Here is a 22,532-nt window from a genome sequence, read left to right as displayed (position 1 = left end):
TTCCAGAACTGCTAGTAGTATTAGTACCACAAAGCAAAAAAAAGGTTGTGCCTCTTATTTGTGGAATTGTACAATAGAAGCCTTGTCTGAAAATATCTGTATGTGGTCTGTACAGGCACGTTTCCCCTAATGGGCAAACAGCAGCTTTAGTGAGAAGGGGTGAAGGAACAAAGGTTCATGAGGAATCTGGCATAGTGGAGGAGAAAGCAGCTAAACCTTTTCCTAGCATGACACGATATTCAACTGCATTCTTCCCATTCACGAGATTCCATTGGCATCTAGTCAGTCCCACATTTTCCACCCCACTGAGGTCTTTTCTCTTCATCTGCAGACCCACTGCAGTACGCAGAGACTGGCAATGTTCCCAACACCACCACCCCATCTTGTGAGAGCTCATGCAGATCCAGAGAGCCCTCATGGCCTCTCACACAAGATTTTAGCATTCTCACCAAATTTTGGTGATCCCTTAATTTTTAAAATGTATTTTAATTCAAATTTAATGAGGTAGAGTCACGAGCTTCCCAGAAGGGTCACCGATGCTCTGGCAAACATGGATGCAAAGGTGTTTTTGGGGGAAGGGGGAGATGACAAAATGCATGGGATGACAGTCATGTAAATGACATGAATTACATACTTGCATCAGACTTCACAACAGCATTACATAGGCATGCAACTATAAGATGACATTATAATGCATGCATTGTTTTGACATCATCATAGCTTGTTTGGGACACCAGTGCGTGAATGTTGTCCTGCTGAACCCTGTTCAGGGTTCTGACCTTCCAGAAGAGCAAGGAAGTCTCTGCAAGTAACTCATAAGCCCCCAATCTTCCCATCAGCTTGACTCAAGGAAGGCACACTCACTCTACGACATGTGGGCTTCTGTTTGCTCTGTGGAGTGGACGTTGCCTGAGGAGAGGTGAGACTCTCACTATGGATAGATGGGCTCTTCTGGAGGTGGGATGGGATGAAGTCATCCAGCTTGAGGCCCAGAGCTTCCACAGAGACTTCAGCTCCAGAGTGATGTGGAGGAGATGTGAAACCGGACCCTCCTGGGGCAGGGGAAGGATGGTCTCCTCCACCATGAAAATGCTGCTCAGCATACGGCAAACTCTGCAGGGGGTGGGGGAAAAAGGAAGGTGGTTCAAGCATTTTGACTTGGAACGCTGGAAACTGTTGATGTCAGGGTTTGGTACTGTTTTTTCAGCCCAGTATTCTCTCTGCTGTCACACGAGGTCTCCAGGTTACAGCCAGAAGGTCTTTCCCACCCTCTGCTCCTGACCCTTTTGGTTGGAAATGCCTCAGACTCTATCTGGGATTTCCTGCATGCAGAGAAATTGCCCTCTGTTGAACGCTAGTCCGTGTTTCATACGCTGTTCCTGGAAATCATGAACAAGCAGTAGTACAGCTTCCAACTTACCCACGCCTTTGTTTTGGAGATCTAACCCTCCCAAACATCTCATCATTCCTTCCATGGGAAGATGAGAGGGGAATGCCTGCTTCTGACTCTGGCAAATGCCTGACTAGAAGGTGCAGTGTTGGATTAAAGTGGTGTCATTATTTACCAGAAGCCGCAATGCCTCCTCTGGGATCTTTATTCCACATCACTGACATCTGCTCAGAAACCATTTCCTGTTATTTTTAAAGACTGGTATGAGTTACACAACATCAGCAGCAATGAAGCCATGGCAAGTGTAAGCACTGACACTCACGTTCAGGGAACGAAGCATCCCAGATCCAGAGTTGTCAACCACCATCAACGCTTGTGCTGTGCAAAAGTTCCACGTTGGAGGAGGATCAGCTTAGGGTTTTGTCTCCTGAGCAAACCGAGACAGAAGGAACCTGTTATATGAAAGTGCCTTGAAACTGCATCAAGTCACACCTTCTGCACTCCTGAGTCAGGAACATTCTCCACCCTAACTATGAAGGACCTCCCATCAGAAAACCATTCTATGTGGGGATGTTCGCTTAGCAAGTATCAGGAATCCTATGCCTGTCCTGTTTTGTTTTTTTGACATTCAAGGACAGTCTTCAAAGCCTGACAGAGTTGAACTGTCTTTCCCTTACTTTGTTTCATGCAATTACTCCTCAGGCACTAGCAGTGCCAACTTTCTGGCACATCACAATAATTAATCATTGCTATTAGCAGTTAAAGGGACCTCGCATTAGTCATGGTAGCAAAATCATATGTCTTTGCTGAACTGTGATTTTAAAGGGTGACTGGCCTGTGGTGGGCCCAACGAAACACAAATTAGCCAACCTCATTTAGCTCAATGTATTCTGTGAGCAGAGCCAGGGGTTAGTTTACGGCCCACCTTGTCATCCAAAGACAGAAAACTGGGTTAAATCCATACACCATGGTTAGCTTAAACAGAGGTAAATGTAGCATGCAAACATAGTCACAAAAATCACAGCACTCCCAAAAAGGTCCTTTCCTTATCACCAACCATCTCACCTCAAATGACAGTCGTAAACAAAGGAAGACCTTAAAAGATTATCTCAAATAAGGGCTAGTTTGTGCTGTAGGAGCGATAGGACACACACCTATTTCCTTTGCAAAGCTTTGGCTCCATCTGATCCAGGGATTTACTGGAGCAGGGAATCTCGGCTATTATCTGTTTCTGACACTGCTGGGCACTGGAGAAACAAAGCTGCCTTTCTCCTGTTGGTGCCATGCCCAGAGCAAGGTCACTGCCTGGTTCAATCTGCCAGCACATACAGGATGCAAGTGTTGGGTCTGACTTTTTGTTGCAACAGGGACTATGCAAATCATTTCGTATTAAGAATTCAGCCCCAAACAACACGCTATAGTTTGCTTGAGTGCATGCCCACATTCTTGTGAGGGGGTAAAAAAATAGGCATGGTGGAACAGGAGGAAGCCAAAGTTTACGAGTGGGAGGCAGGAATCTCTGAGAGCTTAAAGCTTGACGTGGGCAGGAGCAGAGGGAGGAAAGGACGGATCGTAGCTCAGGGGTAGAACACATGGTTGTTGTGTTGGAACTTAACAGATTCAGGCTGCAGCATTCCCAAGTGGGACTGAAAAATCCCAGCCACAGCACTAGCTGTAGACTGAAAATATCCATGAGAGAATCAAACCGAGGAAGACAGTAGTGGACTAGATAGATTTGTGGTCTGACTCAGTATAATGCAGCTTTTTTTTTAACCTGTTCTAGGTAGAACCCAGAAACAAAATACTGCAAAAAGAAGATGGATCAATTTGGAGCTCCATAACAGTTAAGCCTTTGTGGCAAACAAGACCTTTGTTCCTTGGATCTCTCATTTTCAACACATTTATTTATTTTTAAAACTGCATGCAAAAGCTCACAGGCCCACACGTACTCTTCCCCTCTCCTCCCTCCAGTTGTGGATCAAAGACCCCTTAAAATTGCTGGATTGCAATTTTGAAAACTGTAAAGAATTAAGTATGTAGAGCTATAACCATTATAAATCAGAAAATATTCTGGCTTCTGAAAATCCATTAGAGATTGTCCATAAGAATTAGTAACTTTATTCCTCTTTTAAATCAAGGCAAGGTTCCCCAAAAACTGAAGAACATAACTAAATACCACATTTGGTAGAAATGTAGCACACACACTGCCCAGGCTATATGCAGCAGAACTCTTGTGTTTAAAAAATAATAATAAATTAAATCAAGGTAACTCACATTCCTATATCCAGAAGAAGCTTATCTTTGTGAAACTGCAGACTAACACACAGACTGGTTTTTGCACACTGTTCTTATGACAATTGGCTCACTTCTATTGTGATGAGTTGCCTAATGTCTGCAGTTCCAGTGGAAGGCTAGAAATTAAGCTGAATTGGGGTTATTGGCAGAAGTCAATTTTGCCCTGGTGGAATCAGCTGGTAGAACACCCAAGCAAGGACTTGCTGCTACCACCCAAAGTTGCCAACAGAGTCACCCTTGTAACCAAACAGGAGAAGTATCAGGAAATGTGGATGTCAATACAGATTGTGACCAAGCCTTTTCATCAAACATCTTAATTGAAATGACTAGTTTGTGGTCCTACTCTTTAGTTCAATCAGGAGAGTCTGCCAGAAGTGTAAATGCTTACACTTGTGAGATATCAGCAGTCTTTCACATGGGCACCTGGTTTACACACTGCACTAAGCCATGGTTTACCTAACCATGATTTGTGAATAAATCACAATTGTGGGTGCACACAACATTGAAGTCAATATCAAACCAACCAACTTTATAACAGTGTGAAGTTAACAGAGATCTTGCAAGAATTTGTGTATACACATGGCTTAATTCTTGCATAAGCCACAATAGATCTCATGCTAAGCTGTAAGTGATTGACTGACAATTCACTCTGGCTCACAGCATTCTAAGGCAAAACCAGACCAATCACATTATGGCCTAGATCAATGTGTGAACCCAGATGAAGAGCTTTGCAAAGAGTATCGGCAAGCATGATATGCATTTAACAAAATTATCTTCCAAACCTAACATTTCTCTCGTAATGTGACCCAGAATAGAATGTATTACTTTGTTCTTCCCAATTAGACTGGAGGATGCAGACATGCTGTCCGAAGGGTCCTAGAATTACTCAAAGACCAAAGGAAGACTTTTTTTTTCCTATGCCAGCAGAGCACCTCTGGAGAAGGCTGTTATTAGAAAGACTGGTCAACTGAATGAAATGAGTCTACAATTTAAATTAAATCCAATTGGAGGGAAAGAGACATGTCAATCTTCTGTAGCAAAAAGCAAGATTTTAGAAGAGCCTTCAAAGACCAACAAATATATCACAGCACCAACTTTTATAGTCCTCAAAAGCTAATACTGTAATGTAGTAAGTATGTTGGCTTCTAAAATGCCACAAGCCTGTTCCTTTGGCAAAATTTAAAATGTTCTTCTTCTTGATAGATAAATTGATATAAACGTTCATAAAAATGTAGAAGAAATGTGATGCCCCTACTGTAAGAAAATTAGAATCTAAATGCGTATTGCATTTGGAGAAAAAAGAGGGGAGAAAAAGCTAACTAGATCTCTGAGACTTTATTTTTTCACCTAGAAATAGAAGTTATGGAGCATCATTAAATACTATTTTAATCCTTCCTCTTTCCCATGCCATTTCCCCATCGTAAACTCACAGAAGTTGCTACTTGCTATATGGAGGGTAAAAAACATTGAGTTTGGTATACCCATTTTCTCCTCAAGAGCCAATAATACATTCAGAAGAGGGAAATTTCATGCAGGGAAACTGTACATAAAGGGCACAGCTTAATCCCTCTTCCTAAAGTCAAATTTTGTGTCTATAAAGCTACCTCAAAACTTTTTTGAAAAAAGGAGGTGGGGGATCCACTAAGGTTTTTGTTGTTTATTCGTTTAGTCGCTTCCGACTCTTCGTGACTTCATGGACCAGCCCACGCCAGAGCTTCCTGTCGGTTGTCAACACCCCCAGCTCCCTCAGGGACGAGTCCGTCACCTCTAGAATGTCATCCATCCACCTTGCCCTTGGTCGGCCCCTCTTCCTTTTGCCCTCCACTCTCCCCAGCATCAGCATCTTCTCCAGGGTGTCCTGTCTTCTCATTATGTGGCCAAAGTATTTCAGTTTGGCCTTTAATATCATTCCCTCAAGTGAGCAGTCTGGCTTGATTTCCTGGAGGATGGACTGGTTTGATCTTCGTGCAGTCCAAGGCACTCTCAGAATTTTCCTCCAACACCACAGTTCAAAAGCATCGATCTTCCTTCGCTCAGCCTTCCTTATGGTCCAGCTCTCGCAGCCATACGTTACTACGGGGAACACCATTGCTTTAACTATGCGGGCCTTTGTTGTCAGTGTGATGTCTCTGCTCTTAACTATTTTATCGAGATTCCACTAAGGTAGTGTTTCTCAATCTTGGCACCTTTAAGATGTGTGGACTTCAAGGGTGGAGTTGAAGTCCACACACCTTGAAGTTGCCAAGGTTGAGAAACACTGTACTAAGGGATAAATATTAATTGCTGGTGAAACTTTTACATAAGGTTTTTTCCCCCCATATTTTAAAGTTAAAACTTTTATTTTATTTTATTTTATTTGAAGCTGTAAAGGGATGTTAAGCTTCTTTGATTATATAGTACAAGCTTTTTTTCTGCTGAAAATCAGCAGAAAATCATGCCTCTTTAATTTGGTCATATCATTCCTAGGGACAACAATGAACTCACAGTCAGGGGCTGGAACCTATCTCCTTTTTTTGAACTTAAGATACCAGGTACTGAGTCAGGGATTTCCCATATATAAAATTGACATTCTATGCCAGGAGGGCAAAAAGGGCAAGCACACCCATCCTGAGTCGCATGATGTACCTGACAATGCCTTCTTGCACCTACATCTCTCCCAACTTTTCCTGCTCTGCTCTTTTTAAAATGCAATCTGGTCCTCCCTCTGCACTCACTGAGCTAACCTCTGTCCGCAAAAATCCTTGAACGAAATTCTCAACATACGACACCCAAACGGGTGGAGATGTTTACAGCTGCAGTCAGAAATGTCTAAACTGTAGTTAAAACTGCTTGAACGCGTTTTTTTTTTCTTTTTTGCATACTTGAGCAAAAAAACCTTCCCTCTTCTATGAGAACTGAGGTCTAACATGCTTGGAGGCCACCGCGTTGTGGGAGACTTTCCCACCCTATTTACCAGCATGAAATATGGCTTCATTGTCACTAAAGATTGAGGGAGAGAGAGATGTGCTAATAACACACAAAGGCTAAACCACTGTCAGATGGAAAATACTTTGAGGTGTATGGCTCCGCGTGTATGCCTTGGGGTGGTGCAAACAGCTGTTATAAAAACGTCAACCTTGCAATCAAAATAACGTTTACTGACTAGAAGACCATTACTGCAAACAAAGGTAGGCTTTGTTTGCACTTCCATGCAACCTTGGTCTGTGCCTTTACTTTATCATAGGACCAAAGAGTTGGAAGGGTCCTTGAAGGTCTTCTAGTTCAACCCCCTGCCCAAGGCAGGAATCCTCATATCTCCTCAGACAAATCGTTGTCCAATCTTAAAAGCACTTTGCAAACATTATTAAAATGAAGTCCCCACACTTGTCCTGTTTAATTCCTACGGCCATAGTCCAATAGAGAATATTCAATACAAGTAAAACAGTAAACTTTGGGGCCAAAATGTACTAGGATTCAGGAACTCCCATTTCTTTTGTTAGGGCATCTTGGTCTGTCTTCATATGTTTAATATCACCCACACATCTAGATTGTTGGTTACTGCAATTCCTGGAGAAGATGAAATGGTCCCCTTTCATGGAAAAGTTAGGATTAAATTAAAAGCAGGCAAATTTTATGTTGCCAGTTGCTATTTAAAAAGAACCACCGCTATACTGTCATGCTTAATATTTTTATAGCATTCTCTTGTACGCTTAAAGTATTTTGCATGCTGTAATCTTCCTGCTAATGTTTCTGAAAGGCAGACCAGTGCTCTTATCCCCTTTCTGCAGAGTAATGGGCCTTCCTAAGATTATCCAATGAGTTTATAGCAAAAATGAAATTTGAACTGAGCACTTGTGACTTCTGCTCTCTTAATCTAGCTTTTCCCAATCAGGTGACTTCCAGCAATGTTTTAAGGCTTGAATCCTATAATCTCCCAGCCATCAGGTCATTTGTTCCTTCCAGCATTATCATACAGGTAGTTCTCATTTAACAACCATTTGTTTAGTGATGGTTCAGACTTACGACGGAGCTGAAAAAACTGACTTACAACTGGTTCTCACATTTATGACCGTCGCAGCATCCTGTGGTCATGTGATTGGCATTTTGCACTTTCCCGGCTGGCTTCTAGCAAGCAAAATCAATAGGGAACTGCATGATTTGCTTAACAACCATATGGTTCAATTAATGCCTGCGGTGATTCGGTTAACAACCGCCACAAAAAAAAGTGATAAAATTGGGTCAGATTCACTTAATGACTGCTTCGCTCAGCAACTGAAATACTGGTCTCAATTGTGGTCGTTAAGCAAGGACTAACTGTAGTATCTTTCTTCCTGCTGTTCTCGCCTGGCAAAACCTTTGTTATGCCCTGATAGCTTCTTACCTCAGTTACTGCATCTTCCTTTCTCGGCTTTTCCAGGCGTGGTCTGTGTATTTTCTCAATAGTGTGTACTACATGAGGTGAAAGCTTCTAAAACTCACTTGCAAGCAAGGATCATCATCCAGACACGATGATGAAAAGAAAATTCATTTCCAAAAAGAAAAAGCTAATTTTTTACCAGGTTGACCCACCCCTGAAAGGAGCACCACCACTACCCTGCCTTCATGATACATATCAACTCTTTCAACCAAAGATTATTAGAAGAGGTGTGAAACAGGAGATGTTGAAGGGATTCACACATTGATTTAAGGCATTGCTATGTTTAGATGTAAACTAAATTTGGTTTAATATGACAGTTGAGTATTCCTCCTGTACTTAATGTTTTCCCTTCTGTTCCATAAAAATCACAATTCAGTGGGAGTCTCTGAAAGGGCTTTGGAAGCCTCAGAGTGTATATCCTTGCTTTAGAATGGATTTCCTATGTAGCTCGGAAGACCAGTTACTGACTCATGGATAGAGCGTGCTTAATTCTGCTGTCTGAATCAGAGAACAAGAGGACCCTTCCTTATTCTATGGAGAGTGAGCTGACCACTGGATCTTGCTTCCAAACTGGCGATCATTCCCAAATAGGTACAGTACCTCTGCTGGTCTGCTGCAGCAAAAACAACTATGCATGGTTTGAACGGGTTAAACGTTCATGGGGCTTCAATTTTTTGTGGACTGCAGTTCACCGTACCTGAAGTTAGCAAGCTCATTATGACCAATAAGTTTCCACCATTGTTTCCCAGAAAGAAAAGTACTCAGGACTTTGCTATCTCAGAACCTTCCACAGGACCCAGCATGATACCGATTGGAGGATTGGTCCTGCTTTCTGGAAAGGTCCACCCTGTGCAGTGATTCTGTGGCAGACAAATGATTACTGGGAAGGAATCTCTGATTGGCAAAATTTTGAAAACAGTCTACTATAGATAACAGTTTGAATAGCTGAAAAAGAAGGGCTCCAAGGGAGATGATGATTCTAGGGTCATCATTTGAAGTTGCAGTTTCAGAACATGTTTTGGGGTAGAAGAAAAAAATTCAAGTGCCTTTTTTATTTTGAATCCAGACTGTAAATTCTTTATGAACCCCAAGACAAAAAAGAGACAGATGTCTTAGCTTTGCCAGCTGAATTGGCACCAATGCCTACCCAGTTTTTTCCTGACACAGAAACTGAGAGCACCTGCAAACATCTGAAGAGGGCTTAGACGTGGCTATAGAATCTCATGGACATTTTTTTTGCCACCTTCAATAACATCAAGCCACCCATTCACCTTCCCATCCGTGTACTGCCAGAAGAACTGTGGTGAGTGACATGCACTATGTCTATAATGAACAACTTGGAAGATTTTCAGCTCATAAAAGTTTGAGCAGGATTTCATTGGGTCTCATGACAGGCAGGAGAAAAATGATTAAGTGAAGTTAAATGCAAAGGAACATAATTATCTAAGTCCCTAATTAGACCTTTTCTTGACATGGAAGTTGCATTACTGCATCTAAGAACGGGCATGAGGAGCTCGCAGTCCCTCCTCCAGGCATTGCCAGACTACAGCACCCAGCAGCCCCACCAGCATGGCCCCTGGTGAGAAATACTGTGAACTGTAGTTCAACAGCATTTAGAAAGTGACAGGTCCCCTGAAGATTCTGGATTAGCATTGCGGAGTAGTGATGTGATCAGCTGGTAATTTCAAATGTTAGTCGTACAGGAAGGAAAATGCAACCCTTAATTTTAAGTAGGGTAGTCCTCTGCTGCTGTTCCAAGAGAAAGTTACATGGTCATATTCAATGGCATTTTTCTTGGCCTTAGGTCTTCATACTTCTTTCTAAAAAGGCAGGTGATGGTAAAAGGGATGGTATTAATTTCCTAGCACAGGTAGCATGAGAGCTGGCCTTGGTAATACCCCAATGTAAAAAAAGTGAACTAAGGTGCGTTCATCATTCGCAGCCAGCCATAGTAGCTGGGAACTCAGTCTATGCTCTAGCTCTTTGTTTAATGAATGGCATCTGAGAATCTTAAGTGCCCACACGTGCCAACTTGGAAACATTTCCACACCCTGAAGGGAACACACTTAACAGGAAGGCAGATCAGCAAAGGAAAAAAAAGGCGGGGGGTGGCAAGCTAAGCCACATGCCAGGGAAGGGAAGGGAAGGGAAGGGAAGGGAAGGGAAGGGAAGGGGAACCCACCTGCTTGGAATCTGATCTGGAGTTTCTATTAGAAGATGGCAGGGCACAGCACCCAAAAGACTACACATTATTTATAAACTGAATAAAAAGCAACATGTTGTAATAAGACCTTCACCTGCAACTGTGGTATAGGACACCAAACCAACTGATTGATGCAACTTATTTATTTTACCTATTCAGATAACTCTTTGTTAGAGATTCAAATTTCACAAGTCACTTTAAATTGGCTCATGTCATACACAAATCTCTGAAGTTGAGAAAGTCCGATTCTGCAGAAGGGAATGAAGACTTGACAGTCCCTTTGTTCAACGTTTCTCAGCTACTTTTAAGCAAAAGAACAGGCTGGAAAAATAAGGAAAATGGTCTGATTCATTCACCGTGCTGCATCACAGTTTGTTTTGCCATAGTTTAATGAATAAATCACAGCTCACTGTATCCACACAACACACTTGAATTCAAGCTGAGTGAGGGAGTATTACATTCACACAGTTCAGTGATCTGGAGACTAAAGAGACATTCTGTGACTCTGAATAGATTAAACCACTCTGCCCAATTGGGAGCGTTGTTGGGATTTCAACTCTCAGGATCCCAGCCCCCTTTAAGCATCTGGACTTCTAAGATGGGGCAAGCGGGACCACAGAATGGGGCAAACAAAGCTCGTTCTAAAGGCGATGGTTCTCCTGCCAAGGTCCTAGACTAAAGATAGACAGAATGAATACACTGTCTCTTCCTTCATTGTCCTGTGTATTTTTCTGATACTAATTATGTCATATTGCAGACCAAAAACTATGCAGGAACAGGATGAAAAGATCTTGCTAAGAGGAGATTAGACTGTGGTCCTACAAATTAATCTTTCTTCCTCTGGCTTTTCAGCTGCTGCCACTGAAAAGGAAATGACCTGGGGCAGCAGCAGATAGAATGAGTGGTGAACTAAGATCCCAAACCCTTCAAAATTCTGTCAGCAGTGACTCTTGAGTTACTGCCATGACTTATAGATGCTACCAAGATGGAATTTGCTTCCTGGTATCAGCACTACCTATTCTGTCCTCCGCTGTCACTGTCACAAGAGCTGGCTTCTATTTTTTTGGAGCAAATAAAGACATAAGGATGATGTGTGTGTCTGGGTCTGTGTGTCTGGGCCTTCAAGTCAGCCTTGACTCCTGGCGACTGCCTGGACAACTCTCTGTAGTTTCCTCAGCAAGATTTCGGAAATGGTTTGCCATTGCCTGCTTCCCAGGGCTGAGAGAGAGTGACTGGCCCAAGGTCACCCAGCTGGCTTTGGGCCTATGGTGAGACTAGATCTCATGGTCTCCTGTTTTCTAGCCTGGTACCTTAACCACTATACCAAACTGGCTCTCATAAGAACGCTTAAAGTAAGGTTACTAAATATCTAAACTTGAGAGATTATCTCTATCTATCTATCTATCTATCTATCTATCTACAATAGCAATCTAATCAACATTATAAATGTTACAAAGACAGACAAAAGGCCTAGAAGGAATGTTTCCATAACTTATTTCCTTGGCTCAGCTAAATTGATGACAAAAACTGTTCAGATCTCTTGCTCAGACATATGTAGAGTTCTGTTTTTTGTGTTACTCTTATGATCTGAAGTTTGTGTGTGCCATGCACATGCTCATGGGCAGGTCAGATTGTCCTCTGGCTCAGTATCATCCAACATGGAGAGGCTCTTTCAGAGTCAGGCAACTTTCTGGCCCCATTAGTTGCTCTTGTTTTGAACAGAGATGACCTGGAAAACTACCATCGGTATATTATTACCATCAGGCCTTCTAGGATGGAGCTGCAGTCCTTAGCTGTCTAGAAAAACAGGGATTATTTTGGCTGACCACAGTCGTATAAAGTACTCTAGCTCTCAGGAGTGGCCTGAGGAAACCATAAAGGTATTGAAGATAAAGGACAATGGTTTGATAGCAGGAGTATCAGCAGAAGAGTTCCTTCAGTTCCTCCTTTCTGCCAAATGGAGCCAATCCAGCTTAGCCAATCAAGGTAATAACATTTTACAATGACAATGAAATGACAAAAGAGAAAGCATACAAGGATCTGCTATGTATAAGTAGTTTTTTTAAAAAAAGGAATTGAATTCACAGTACATTTTCCCATGTACTGTGTAAATCCAGCTACTTGTGGTATACTCACAAAACCATGGCTTAGCATGATGTGTGAGCCCAGCTATGAAGATTTCTCCCAGTAAGTCACTGTCAGGGTCAGAGCATGGTCCCAGATCCCAAGTCTTTTATCCACTGAACCAAATCTTGCTCAGAAGGAGGGGAAAGGGAGGAGGGGAAGATCAGTGTTGGCACAGTTATCCTTTTTTAGTAATGTGAAGATTTTTACTTGGAAGGACTTTGGCCAGACATGCATTGTATCACTCAGTGCCAAATCCCAGTGCCAAATTCCATGCAAGAGTGCCACGTTCCTCTCTCCAGCTGAGAATCAAAGCTCATTCCCTGTCTCCCAGAATTGCTGGGTGTTGGGGGCTACAGGGGGGGAGGGAATTACTCAACAGCAGATGCCAGTAAATATAACCCATTGTTTTACTGCTCTCAATCTAATGAAGTTTCTTTCTGGTACGGTACATTTTTAAGGGTGGGTGGGTTCTGGATTTCATTACCTGGCACAGTCAACCCATTGGTCGTTCCCTTCAACTTTCCTTGTAAACATTTCCATTCCCCACCCAAAGGTTCCCCTCCCCATTGCCAGTTTGTAGTGCTCATATGAATCCTTGGGCACTGGTAAAAACTGCCCAGTTAGGTTTCATCTGAAAACCCAAAAAGGCTCCTTCTTGGATGTTTCCAATTCAAAACAGCTTAGGAGAGAATTTGGGGGGGAGGGAAAGGGAGGGAAAGGCTGAGAAACCAATCCAGACATTAGCAATGTCAATGTGTTTAGCCTCCCTGAGGACAAAGGACAGACGTCTTTCCCCAACCTGGTGCTCTCTTAGAATATCCAGAAGCCCAGCAATCACTCCACGTTGTGAGGGTGGACATGTTGAGAAAGGTTGAGCTAAATTCATACTTTCTCTAAGTGACAAGAAAGAGGTACGGTGCTAATTTTCCTCCAGATCATGAAAGGCTTATCAGAATGTTATAATATTTGGGTTCATTTACAAATACAAGCTCAGCACAGGAGGATGTGGAAGCCCAATGCAGACTTTCTTAGGGGGAGCCAGGTTCACTGTTCCACAGGGAAGGAACAAGCCCCACAAAGCCATTTGTACCACCCTAATCCAGCTCTCAGTCTGAAGCTTAAGACTCAAAGTTCAGCATATTATTCTTTTTTCTTACAAGCCTGCTTCCCTCATTGTGCCAAATCATGATTTCCTTAGCTACAGTTTGTTGAATAAACTACCCTATCCAGAGTTTGCATAAAATGCTAAACCATAAAGTATGGTTTCCAGATCACAATGGTTGAATTTGTAGAACATTAATTCAGAAACACCCACACACATAAATGCAAGAAGTGATGGGTGGGTTCACTCAACATGCAAAACTATAGTTTCTTTAATCATGATTTGTCGACAGACCCACAGCTGGCTGGACAAACATAATACACTGTCATAATCACTGTCTATGAAGCCTAACGACTAAGTTCATAGAGCATCCTAAAAATCAAACTAGGCACAATATGGCTAAATGTGGTCTTTGACAAGCTGTATGTTGGCCACTTTGTCTGGATTTCAAGGCAGTCTTGAGAACCATCCTCTTCAAATTACAATACCATGAAGAGGGGATGTCAGATTATCTAAGCCCCTGCTAACATTGGGGGCTGGAAACAGTAGTTTGACCCCCAAAGCATCATCCAGAAACAACACTTTCACATTGCTGATGCTGCTTGGGTCCAGATATGACATTAAGCTATCATTTTTGAAAAAGTCACAATTGGCCAGGTTTGCATAACACTCTAGGCTATAAAGCATGGTTTACAAACCTGAATTCACACAAACATACTACCCCACCCCCCAAAAAACCCCACATAATGACACTGTAGCACTATGTTGCTGATTTTTAGGGCACAATTAGAGTCATCAGCTAACTGGCACAGAATGAAGAATCAGCTCAAGGGATCATTCCCTGCAGCACAATAAATGTAAGGTAAGGTAACAGCCTCCCCCAAATCTGATGCTCACCTGATCTTAGGGGATTACAGTTCTCAGAATTCCCTGTTGGCATGGAAACTGGGAATTTGGGGAGCTGTCATCCAAAATCAACTGAAGAACACAACTCGGTAGCATAGGGGGTTTAGCACTGAATAGTTTCTCTTTCAGATAGAATAAAATGCAAGCCTAAAATTATAACTAGACCAAAAACCAGCCAATTGGATTAGCAATGTAGGGTTTTGCTCATCAGATGTTATGTCAGGGTTCCCAGCAGAGCTCCCTTGCTCAGCCCGTGGGGCAGCTGACTTTTTCACACCTGAACTGAGAAACCAAACTTGCTGCCCATTGCAAAGAAAACAGAGCGAATAGCTCCTTTCAGTCTTAGGGACCGGTCAAGCCTTCTTGTAGTCAGTCTTCAGAGCAGCCCAGAAGGTCAGGCAGCAAAACACAGCAGACAGAAAACTCCCACCCACAGAGAAAAGCTTGGAACGAAAAGCGGGACTTGTGACATCTGATCAAAAACAAAGGCAAATTCCGAAAAAAGGCATGAAAATTGCTCTAGTTTTCGACAGTCCCATGACCTCCTGAGCAAACAAGCCACACTGACAAACAGCAGAAAAATCTGGGGAGGGAGAACCAAAATACCTCCCTTAAGAAGGAAAACGGAGAAGAGAACATCATTTGAAAAGTAGCTCAGGAAGGGGGAAGAACCCAGCTTGGAACATGCTGATGGTTGCCAAATACTTAATGGATATCATGAGAAGAGAGAAAATAAATAGCTACTGCAAATGCGTAGAGGAGCGTTTCTCAGTCCCAACAACCTTAAGACGTCAACTCTCAGAATTCCCCGGCCAGCCATGAATTATAGATGCTATAAGTGGCTGGGGAATTCTGGGAGTTGACGTCCACACATCTGAAAGTTGCTAAGGTTGAGCAACACTGGTCTAGAGGAAGCAAGCTTTTTTTAAAAAAGGCACGAAGTACCTAGGTGGCCTGTCCTAGGTGTCAGGATACATATGGAAGGTATGACAGTGCTTAAGCTGTAGTGAAAGAGTGGCTCTACCTGTGTGGATCCCCCAGATCATGTAGAAGTTCAGTACTTGAGGACTGAGCTGCTGGCATCAACTGAAAACTCAGTGGGAGCAGGATAATTTATCAGCATCTGAAAACAGGTCAGGGCAATGTTTGCCCAGGGGAAGTCACACTTTCTTAGTACTGGACTGGTTAGCAAGGATTTTCCCAGTGTGGTGCCCTCCCAATCCCCCAGCAAGCATGGCCGTTTGCTATTTCAGTGGGGAAAAGAAAGCCCAGATGCGTTAAGCACTTGTGGTTAAGCTGAACTGCATTTCCATGCTGATTGGGAAATTATAGGAAATGAAGTCCAACATACCTGGGGAAGATGAAACAAATAAAAGCTCCTCCACCTAGGTAACACTCTGACCTGAGATGAGATATATGGATGGCTCCACTGCATGCTTGTTTAACATGTTAAGAGACAGAGGAAAATAGAATATTGATGGCAGGCGTCTATATACTACTAAAACTCTTGTGTCTGTTTGATACTTTGTAACCTTTAACTGAACGAAACAGTGCATCGTAGGGCAACGATTTTTTGAACCAAGGAACCTCATATGGGCTAACTTACAGAATGCATCCAAACCCATGGCTCCCACAGAATTGAAAACTGGCAAATTTTATAAAACATTTTATGACATAAAAATTATCATAAAACATTTTACAACATAATACAAAATGTTATAAAAACATTTCCTGTAGTCAACTCCTAATGCTGGACTGTGCTCTACAGTTCAATATGAATGACATGGGCTATTTTTAGGGCAGATACATCTCTGAATATCTCGCTGAATTTTTAAGAACTTTTCCATTAGAAGCTCTGCTATTGTTGAAGGCACTGAGGAATCTCATAAGGAAATACCTCTGAAACAATGACCCAGCAGGTCATGGGTGGCCTAGTATCCCATAAAAATTATTGAGTGGAAAGTCTATAATTCTTATGGGGAATGTGTGGGACACATGAAACACTAGCAGATTAGGTCATCAGAATCAATTTATTAGTTTTGAAGTACTCCAGAACTATTTATATGTGTTTAATATACAGGTAAAAAATTGCTATGATGCTGCAAGTTAAAAAAAAGAAAAGAAATGCAGAGTTGGAAGGACATTTACCCTTCAAGTCTAACTCTCTTTTGCGCAGGAATCCAAATTAAAGATGGATAGCTGTCTGTAGGAAGGGAACTGACCACCTTCCTGGAGGTTCGGTTCTACAATTGAGCTACCCTTAGTGATAGGATATTTTTTTCTAATATTTGACTTAAATCTGCCTTCCTGTAAATTGAATCTGTAATACCATGTTCTTCACTCTAAAACAACGGATATCATACGGTATTGTCATTTTGTTCTTTGTGAAATTCTTCCAGGTGTTGGCAAGTGCTATCCTATCCTCCGCTTCTCATGCCTAAACACTTCCACTTCTTCACTTCCTCTTCATAATTCCTAGTCCCCAGATCATCCCTGTTCCTCTCTGAACCCACTTCAGTCAGTCTGATTCCTTCTTAAATGTAGCACCCAGAATCGGTTATTACTTAAGTGGGGTCTAAGCAATACAGAACAAAGTGGTATGATTATTCCTCTGATTTTCTAAGTATACTTATGTTTTAACAGCATAAACTTGCATTGCCTTTTTTGCAGCTGACTCATATTCAGAGCAACTATTCCAAGATGTTTTACACAATTACAAGTACTCAAACAGAGAAGATTGTGTTCTCTCTCTCTCTCTCTATATATATATATATATATAATCAGCCCAGTCGCAAGATTCTTTGGAATATATTTTTGTCTTCTAGGATATTAACAAGCTAGCTCAATTGTCTATCATCTGCAAAGAAGATTTCTGTCAGGATTCTCTACTTGCTCACCCAAGTCATTAACAAAACAATTTAAAGAGTACAAGACAGGGGAGTTAGCTGTGTGGCATCCTGCTCTCTTTCACCCAAGTGAGGGTCCAGGGGTTGGAAAACGGTCGGAGGCGTAAATTAGTGGATCTTCACCAGCAATCGCCCCATGCCTTCTACCGCCTGGTAAATAGCAAAAATTCTACAGACCCAAGTCCTGGTCAGTAGACTCTTAGCAGCCTAGTTATGGAAAAGGCGTTCCACACTCGTGGTTTCCCATTTATCCCAGCCCTAAAGGGCAATCTCTCTAGGTTTGGATGTAAGAGTCCTAGGATTCATCGTCATCTCTTCTATCTCCTAGGTATAGCCCCCTTCAATGACCATTGTACAAGTGTCCTTTTCAGCTGTCAAAGGTACAGACCACGGCCTTCCGCCCCGGCCACCCCCTACCCTGCTTTCCTTGATCCCATTTAAAGAACATGACTGCTTGCTTGATCCTGTGGCCACGGAAGAGAGGACTGAATGCCTACTTGCTGTTTACACAGTTCATGCCCAGCTTATAAGGCACACAGAATTGACAACAAGAGCCAACGGAGCTGCAAAAGAAGAAAGGCAAACAGGCAGAACACACATGCACCCGTGGACAGAATCCCACACAAAAAACTTCTAGTTGGCTCTCTTACCGCCCCCCCCCCACCTTTGAATTAACGTCGTCTTTTTCCAGTCTCCGCTTTCCAACCGGCGGCTGGAAGCAATTGGATATGGTCGGAAGGAGGACAAATCGCCACGATTTTTACTCCCTCCACAGGGCCTTGCGATAAAACCCTCTGCTTTCTCCCTGCAGGCAAAAGATCGACCCCTTCCCCGGTCTGGCGAACCCCAAGGCGCGCTCAGGTACCTTCCCACCGAGGAAAGCGAACCCGCGTCCACCCGTCGCGGGACCCCGACCTGCGGGGCAGCAAACGCTCTACCTTTCTCGGCTCCCGTCTCGGCTCCCGGACGCGGAAAGGCTGCTTTGAGGAAGGACGCTGGCCAGGTCGGGAGGCGCTGACTTGACCGGCGCACCTTTCCCCCTTCCAGGCAGGTGGTCCCCCAGCCCGGCACCAGAGACGCCCCGGAGCGATTTCCACCTCCCAGCGAAGGCCTGGTGGCAGCTCCAGGAAGGAGGGAGGGAGGGAAGGGAAGCTTCGGGCGCGGTTCGTCGCCCTCCCGGCGAGCGCCAGAGACCCCGGGAGCGGCGAGCCGCGGTGTCGCCCAACCGCGGGACAGCCGGGGACTTCCCAGGTGCCGAGCGGTGGCGAACGCCTCCGCTGCTCCGGACGGAGACGCCCTGTGTGAGTCTGCGGCTTCAGGCTTCGCGCTGCCTGCCGCCGGGGAAGCGAATCAGAGAAGCGGCGCGGCGGGAGGGGAAGGAGTAACCTTAACCCGAGCGAGCCAAGAGCCGCGAAGGGGGGCGAGCCGCGGAGCGGAGCGGGATTGCGGGCGCCGCTGCGCTCCAGCCGGCCTCCCCTGGCGCTGCTGGCGCCGGGGATGCCCGCCGCCTCCTGCGGAGCGCGGCCCGGCTGGGGGCCTTCGCTTCGGAGAGGGCGAGGCCGCGCGTCCGGCCACGGGAAGGGGTCGGCTCGGACCCGGCCCAGGGAGCGCTTCCCTCCGGGATCCTCTCCTGGGCAGTTCTCTTGCCAAGTTCGAGGCAAGTATCTGTCCCGTTACGTGGGCTTAGGGTTGCTTTCCAGTTAAAGGGAGGACCAGGCGCTGGACTGGGTCCTCGAGGGACCAACACGTCCGGGAAGTTGCCAGAGCCTCCGGGCGTTCAGTCTTGGGCTTAAGGGAGGGGTATAGGCTGAGCCCCGAATTCAGAAGCTGCCTAAGGCGAGATGCTACCTCCTGAGCAGGTTCCCTAATCCCAGACACGGATACCCCAACCTGCAGTAGGGGAATAGCACTGGCCTATTCCGCAACCGTGGGCAAGCGACTTGGAACACTCTGAAAGGAAGACAGAAGGGCCAGGGGCTGTTAGAGGCACCCAGTGGATGCTGCCAAGCCGATGCCCTCCAGATGTGCAGCTACGACCTCCAGGCAATGAATGCATGGTGGTGGCTGGTTATTCTGAGTTTGTGATCTCATAACTGTGCGTCAGGATAAAGAAGGCTGTTATAAAAACAGCTTGGCAGCATCTGCTCAAGGCCCTTGGCCGTTATGAAGCTGCTTGCTTTGTAGGCTTTATAATGCTCCAGCATGTTCCAAGTCTGCACAGCTTCACAGCACAAGTTAAAACCAAGCTGTGGGCTGCAGCGGGTCTCTTGGATTTCCCAGGGACATGGCCAGAGTGTGGGAGTGAGGCTGGGTTCCAGGAGCTGAGGCACTCAGCCAAAACATTGCAATCATTAACTGGGGACTTGCACAAATTCACACTCTCACATAGTTCATTCTGCCAGATTACAAAACAGTCATTTGTGAGGCCTGGTAAGCAAATCACTTTTTTTTTAATCCGTTCAGTTGTGTCCAATTCTTGGAGACTGCCTGGACAAGTCCTTGCAGTTTTCTTGGCAAGGTTTTTCAAAAGTGGTTTGCCATTCCCTCCTTCCTAGGGCTGAGAGAGAGTGACTGGCCCAAGGTCACCCAGCCAGCTTTGTGCCTAAGGCAGGACTAGAACTCACGGTTTCCTGGTTTCTAGCTCGGTGCCTTAACCATTACACAAACTGGCTCTCAGTAGGCAGATAGAGCAATTATTTTTGAAAAGTTGTCATGGATTTGCACAAAAGCCAGACAAGGAAACATGCATCTACAGCCATGTGCACAAAGTGATATACATAAACACATAGGGTATATAGAAGGTGATGGAGGAACAGTCACACAGAGAAGCAGAGAGATCTCCAAAGAATCACCATCTTATGTGAACAAATAGAACCACTCAAGGGAGTGCAAAAACAGTGCACATGTGCAAAAGATGTGCCAGGGCAAAACCACAGAGCAAAAGAAGCAAGCACAAGCCAAAAAGCTGCCCAACAGCCTGTCTCAAAAACGTAGTCATAACAGCAGGGGCGTCTGTAGTACGCGGACAAGAAAGTCGAGATTGGCAGTCACAACTGAAACTTGGCCCATTTTTATGTGCATGTACATGCAATGCACATAAAAAATGGGTGGCGCGTCAATCTCACCATGATTGCTGCCATCTTGACTTAGGCAGACAACCCTGCCCAAGAGGGCTCATAAGGGGGTTGTGCAGCCATTTGCTATCTGAGGCCCCTTCATCTATGTGGCAAAGTGAGGGCTGCAATGAGTAGGATGGAGGTGGGCAGTGGGGATGGTTGCATCATGCACAGTTTGGAATTTTATGTTTATTTCCCCAGAGGTAGAAACTCCAGGGATTCCTCTTTTTTTAAAAGTCAATTTGGGAGGAGGTGTCCAGTCTTCATGTTTTTTTCCAGCTCCAAAAGTTGGAAACTGCATTGTTAATGTTCAGCTGTTCTGCTGCTGGGTTTTGGAGAGGGCTGCAGGGGCTGTGAAAAGGGCTGGGGGTAGAGCCACAGGTAACTCCTGGGTGGCCTGTCCTGATATATGAGACTCATTTAACCTTGAAGGCGCGGGCATCAATTATGCATCCCTCCGCGGGCATCTGGTTCAGGGTGCGATCCAGTATCTCTCTTGTACCAAAAAGTATTTCTTTGTGCTAATAACAGGCAGGGTGTCTCGCCCTGACTTCTGAAGACATTCCATCTGGATTGTAATCCAGGCTTTCAGACAAACAGGAGGCAGAAATCAAGTGGCCCGGGCTGTTACACTGGCTGATCTCAAGGAATCGGTTCCCAGCGTACAGCCACCATCCTGGCCTACTTGTCTGTTTTCACCCACGCAAAGTCTTCCACTTTGCTGTCCCCGCTGAAAAGTTTGCCAGATTGTGTGCACAGAACAAATGAACCAATGGAACAGGAACAGCCCAGGATGATTGTCCAGGCGATTGTAAGAGGCTTGTATTCTCTCCCTTCAGTTCTCACTCCAGCTGACCCCTGGCCTTAGAATGGAAAGAGAGAGGCGGAAAGGGAAGGGGTGACTATCCCAACTAAACATCCATGAGGAACAGAGGCTATTTTCAGGCTGTTTTGCTGGCTGCTCTTGGCAAAATTGCATAGATGCCTCACATACGGTCTTTAAACACGACTCGTCTTCACAAGTCTTGAAAAGGTTATATAAACCACCAAGACAGCCTTCCATTGCATCAAGGGCATCATTTAAAGAGCTAACAGGCAACTGAGACCTGAATAATGACTTTCAACCATTAGTTCCTGGACAGCTCAAGCCCACAGCTCGGCAACCTGGTTTTACAAGTTGTTGCAGAGATTATAGAGATAATGGGAAGTGCTTTGAGCGTTAACAAGCAACAGTTCCATAAGCAAAGGGACGTGAAGATTTTATTACTGAGAATAAAGGCTGAGTGTCCAGAGAAAGGAATGACACAAAGGAGAAAGTGGCAAAACTGAAGTGCAACTTAAAAGCACACAGCATATAAGTTGTCAGAATGCGTCGGTGAATTTGTGACTGAGAAGAAATTTTGAAGCGAAGACGCCCTGGCTCACAAGTAAAACCAGGTGTTGCACACAGCTCGGTGTAAATTTTCTGAATATGTGTTTTTTTTAAAACCAACATCGAATGATTAAAGGAGAAGGAAGGATCGTTCTGTAGTCCTTTTCCTTCCACCCAAGCAGGCCCGCAACTAGGGTCTGTGTCACCCAGGGCAAACATGAATCCCGTGCCCATTTTGCCCCCCCCCCCCCCCCCCCCCGGTTGCAGCCCTGCACCCAAGCTCCTTCTCCATTGCTCTCTGAATGTATATTGTTTGGGTGGGGGAGAGAGAACCATTAGGGGGCTGGGAGCAATTTTGAGCCTTAAAATATTCAAAGGGAAAAGTGTTACGTTTCCATACCTGCATATTCTTTCATTCCCAAAGACACCCTCTTGAGGCTGATTTTCATTAAAAACGAACAGTATAAGGAAGGTAGTGGGCAATCTCTTGTTTGGCCCTTTGCTATAGTTTCCTACATATATAATAATAGATAAAGCTAGAAATACAAGGGAAAAACCTTAAAAGCAGCTAGCCACATTTTAAAGATTATGCCATAAACTTTTGGGATTTCATCTACGCATTCTAGTGCATGAAAAAAACAATGCTGCTATCTTTAAAGGGGCTGTTAGATCCTCTGCTTTCATTGCAACCATTTAAAACTTTATTTACTGAGAAAGAC

At 44.3% G+C, this 22,532-nt stretch overlaps 1 protein-coding gene across 5 annotated transcripts in view; it reads right to left on the bottom strand.

Annotated features, from left to right (window-relative positions):
• The window catches only part of SORBS3 (sorbin and SH3 domain containing 3), a 53,541-nt gene extending 34,928 nt beyond the window's left edge, over nucleotides 1-18,613 (bottom strand). Inside the window, exons 1-3 of one of the 5 annotated variants that reach the window (XM_063311526.1) lie at nucleotides 18,264-18,613; nucleotides 1,713-1,842; nucleotides 865-1,113 (exon numbers count right to left, since the gene is read on the bottom strand). In XM_063311526.1, the coding sequence (XP_063167596.1) occupies nucleotides 865-1,113; nucleotides 1,713-1,757 (294 nt within the window). In that variant the 5' untranslated portion in view covers nucleotides 1,758-1,842; nucleotides 18,264-18,613. The remainder of the gene's footprint in view (nucleotides 1-864; nucleotides 1,114-1,712; nucleotides 1,843-18,263) is intronic. The other 4 variants (XM_063311525.1, XM_063311528.1, XM_063311527.1 and 1 more) reach the window with 4 other exon arrangements.
• Between the last annotated feature and the right edge of the window lie 3,919 nt (nucleotides 18,614-22,532).

Source organism: Candoia aspera, chromosome 9 (genome assembly GCF_035149785.1).
Source record: "Candoia aspera isolate rCanAsp1 chromosome 9, rCanAsp1.hap2, whole genome shotgun sequence".
In the NCBI taxonomy this organism is placed as follows: domain Eukaryota; kingdom Metazoa; phylum Chordata; class Lepidosauria; order Squamata; family Boidae; genus Candoia; species Candoia aspera.
The sequence above is the reverse complement of the archived record's forward strand: the minus strand, read 5'-3'. Positions and strand labels throughout refer to the sequence as shown.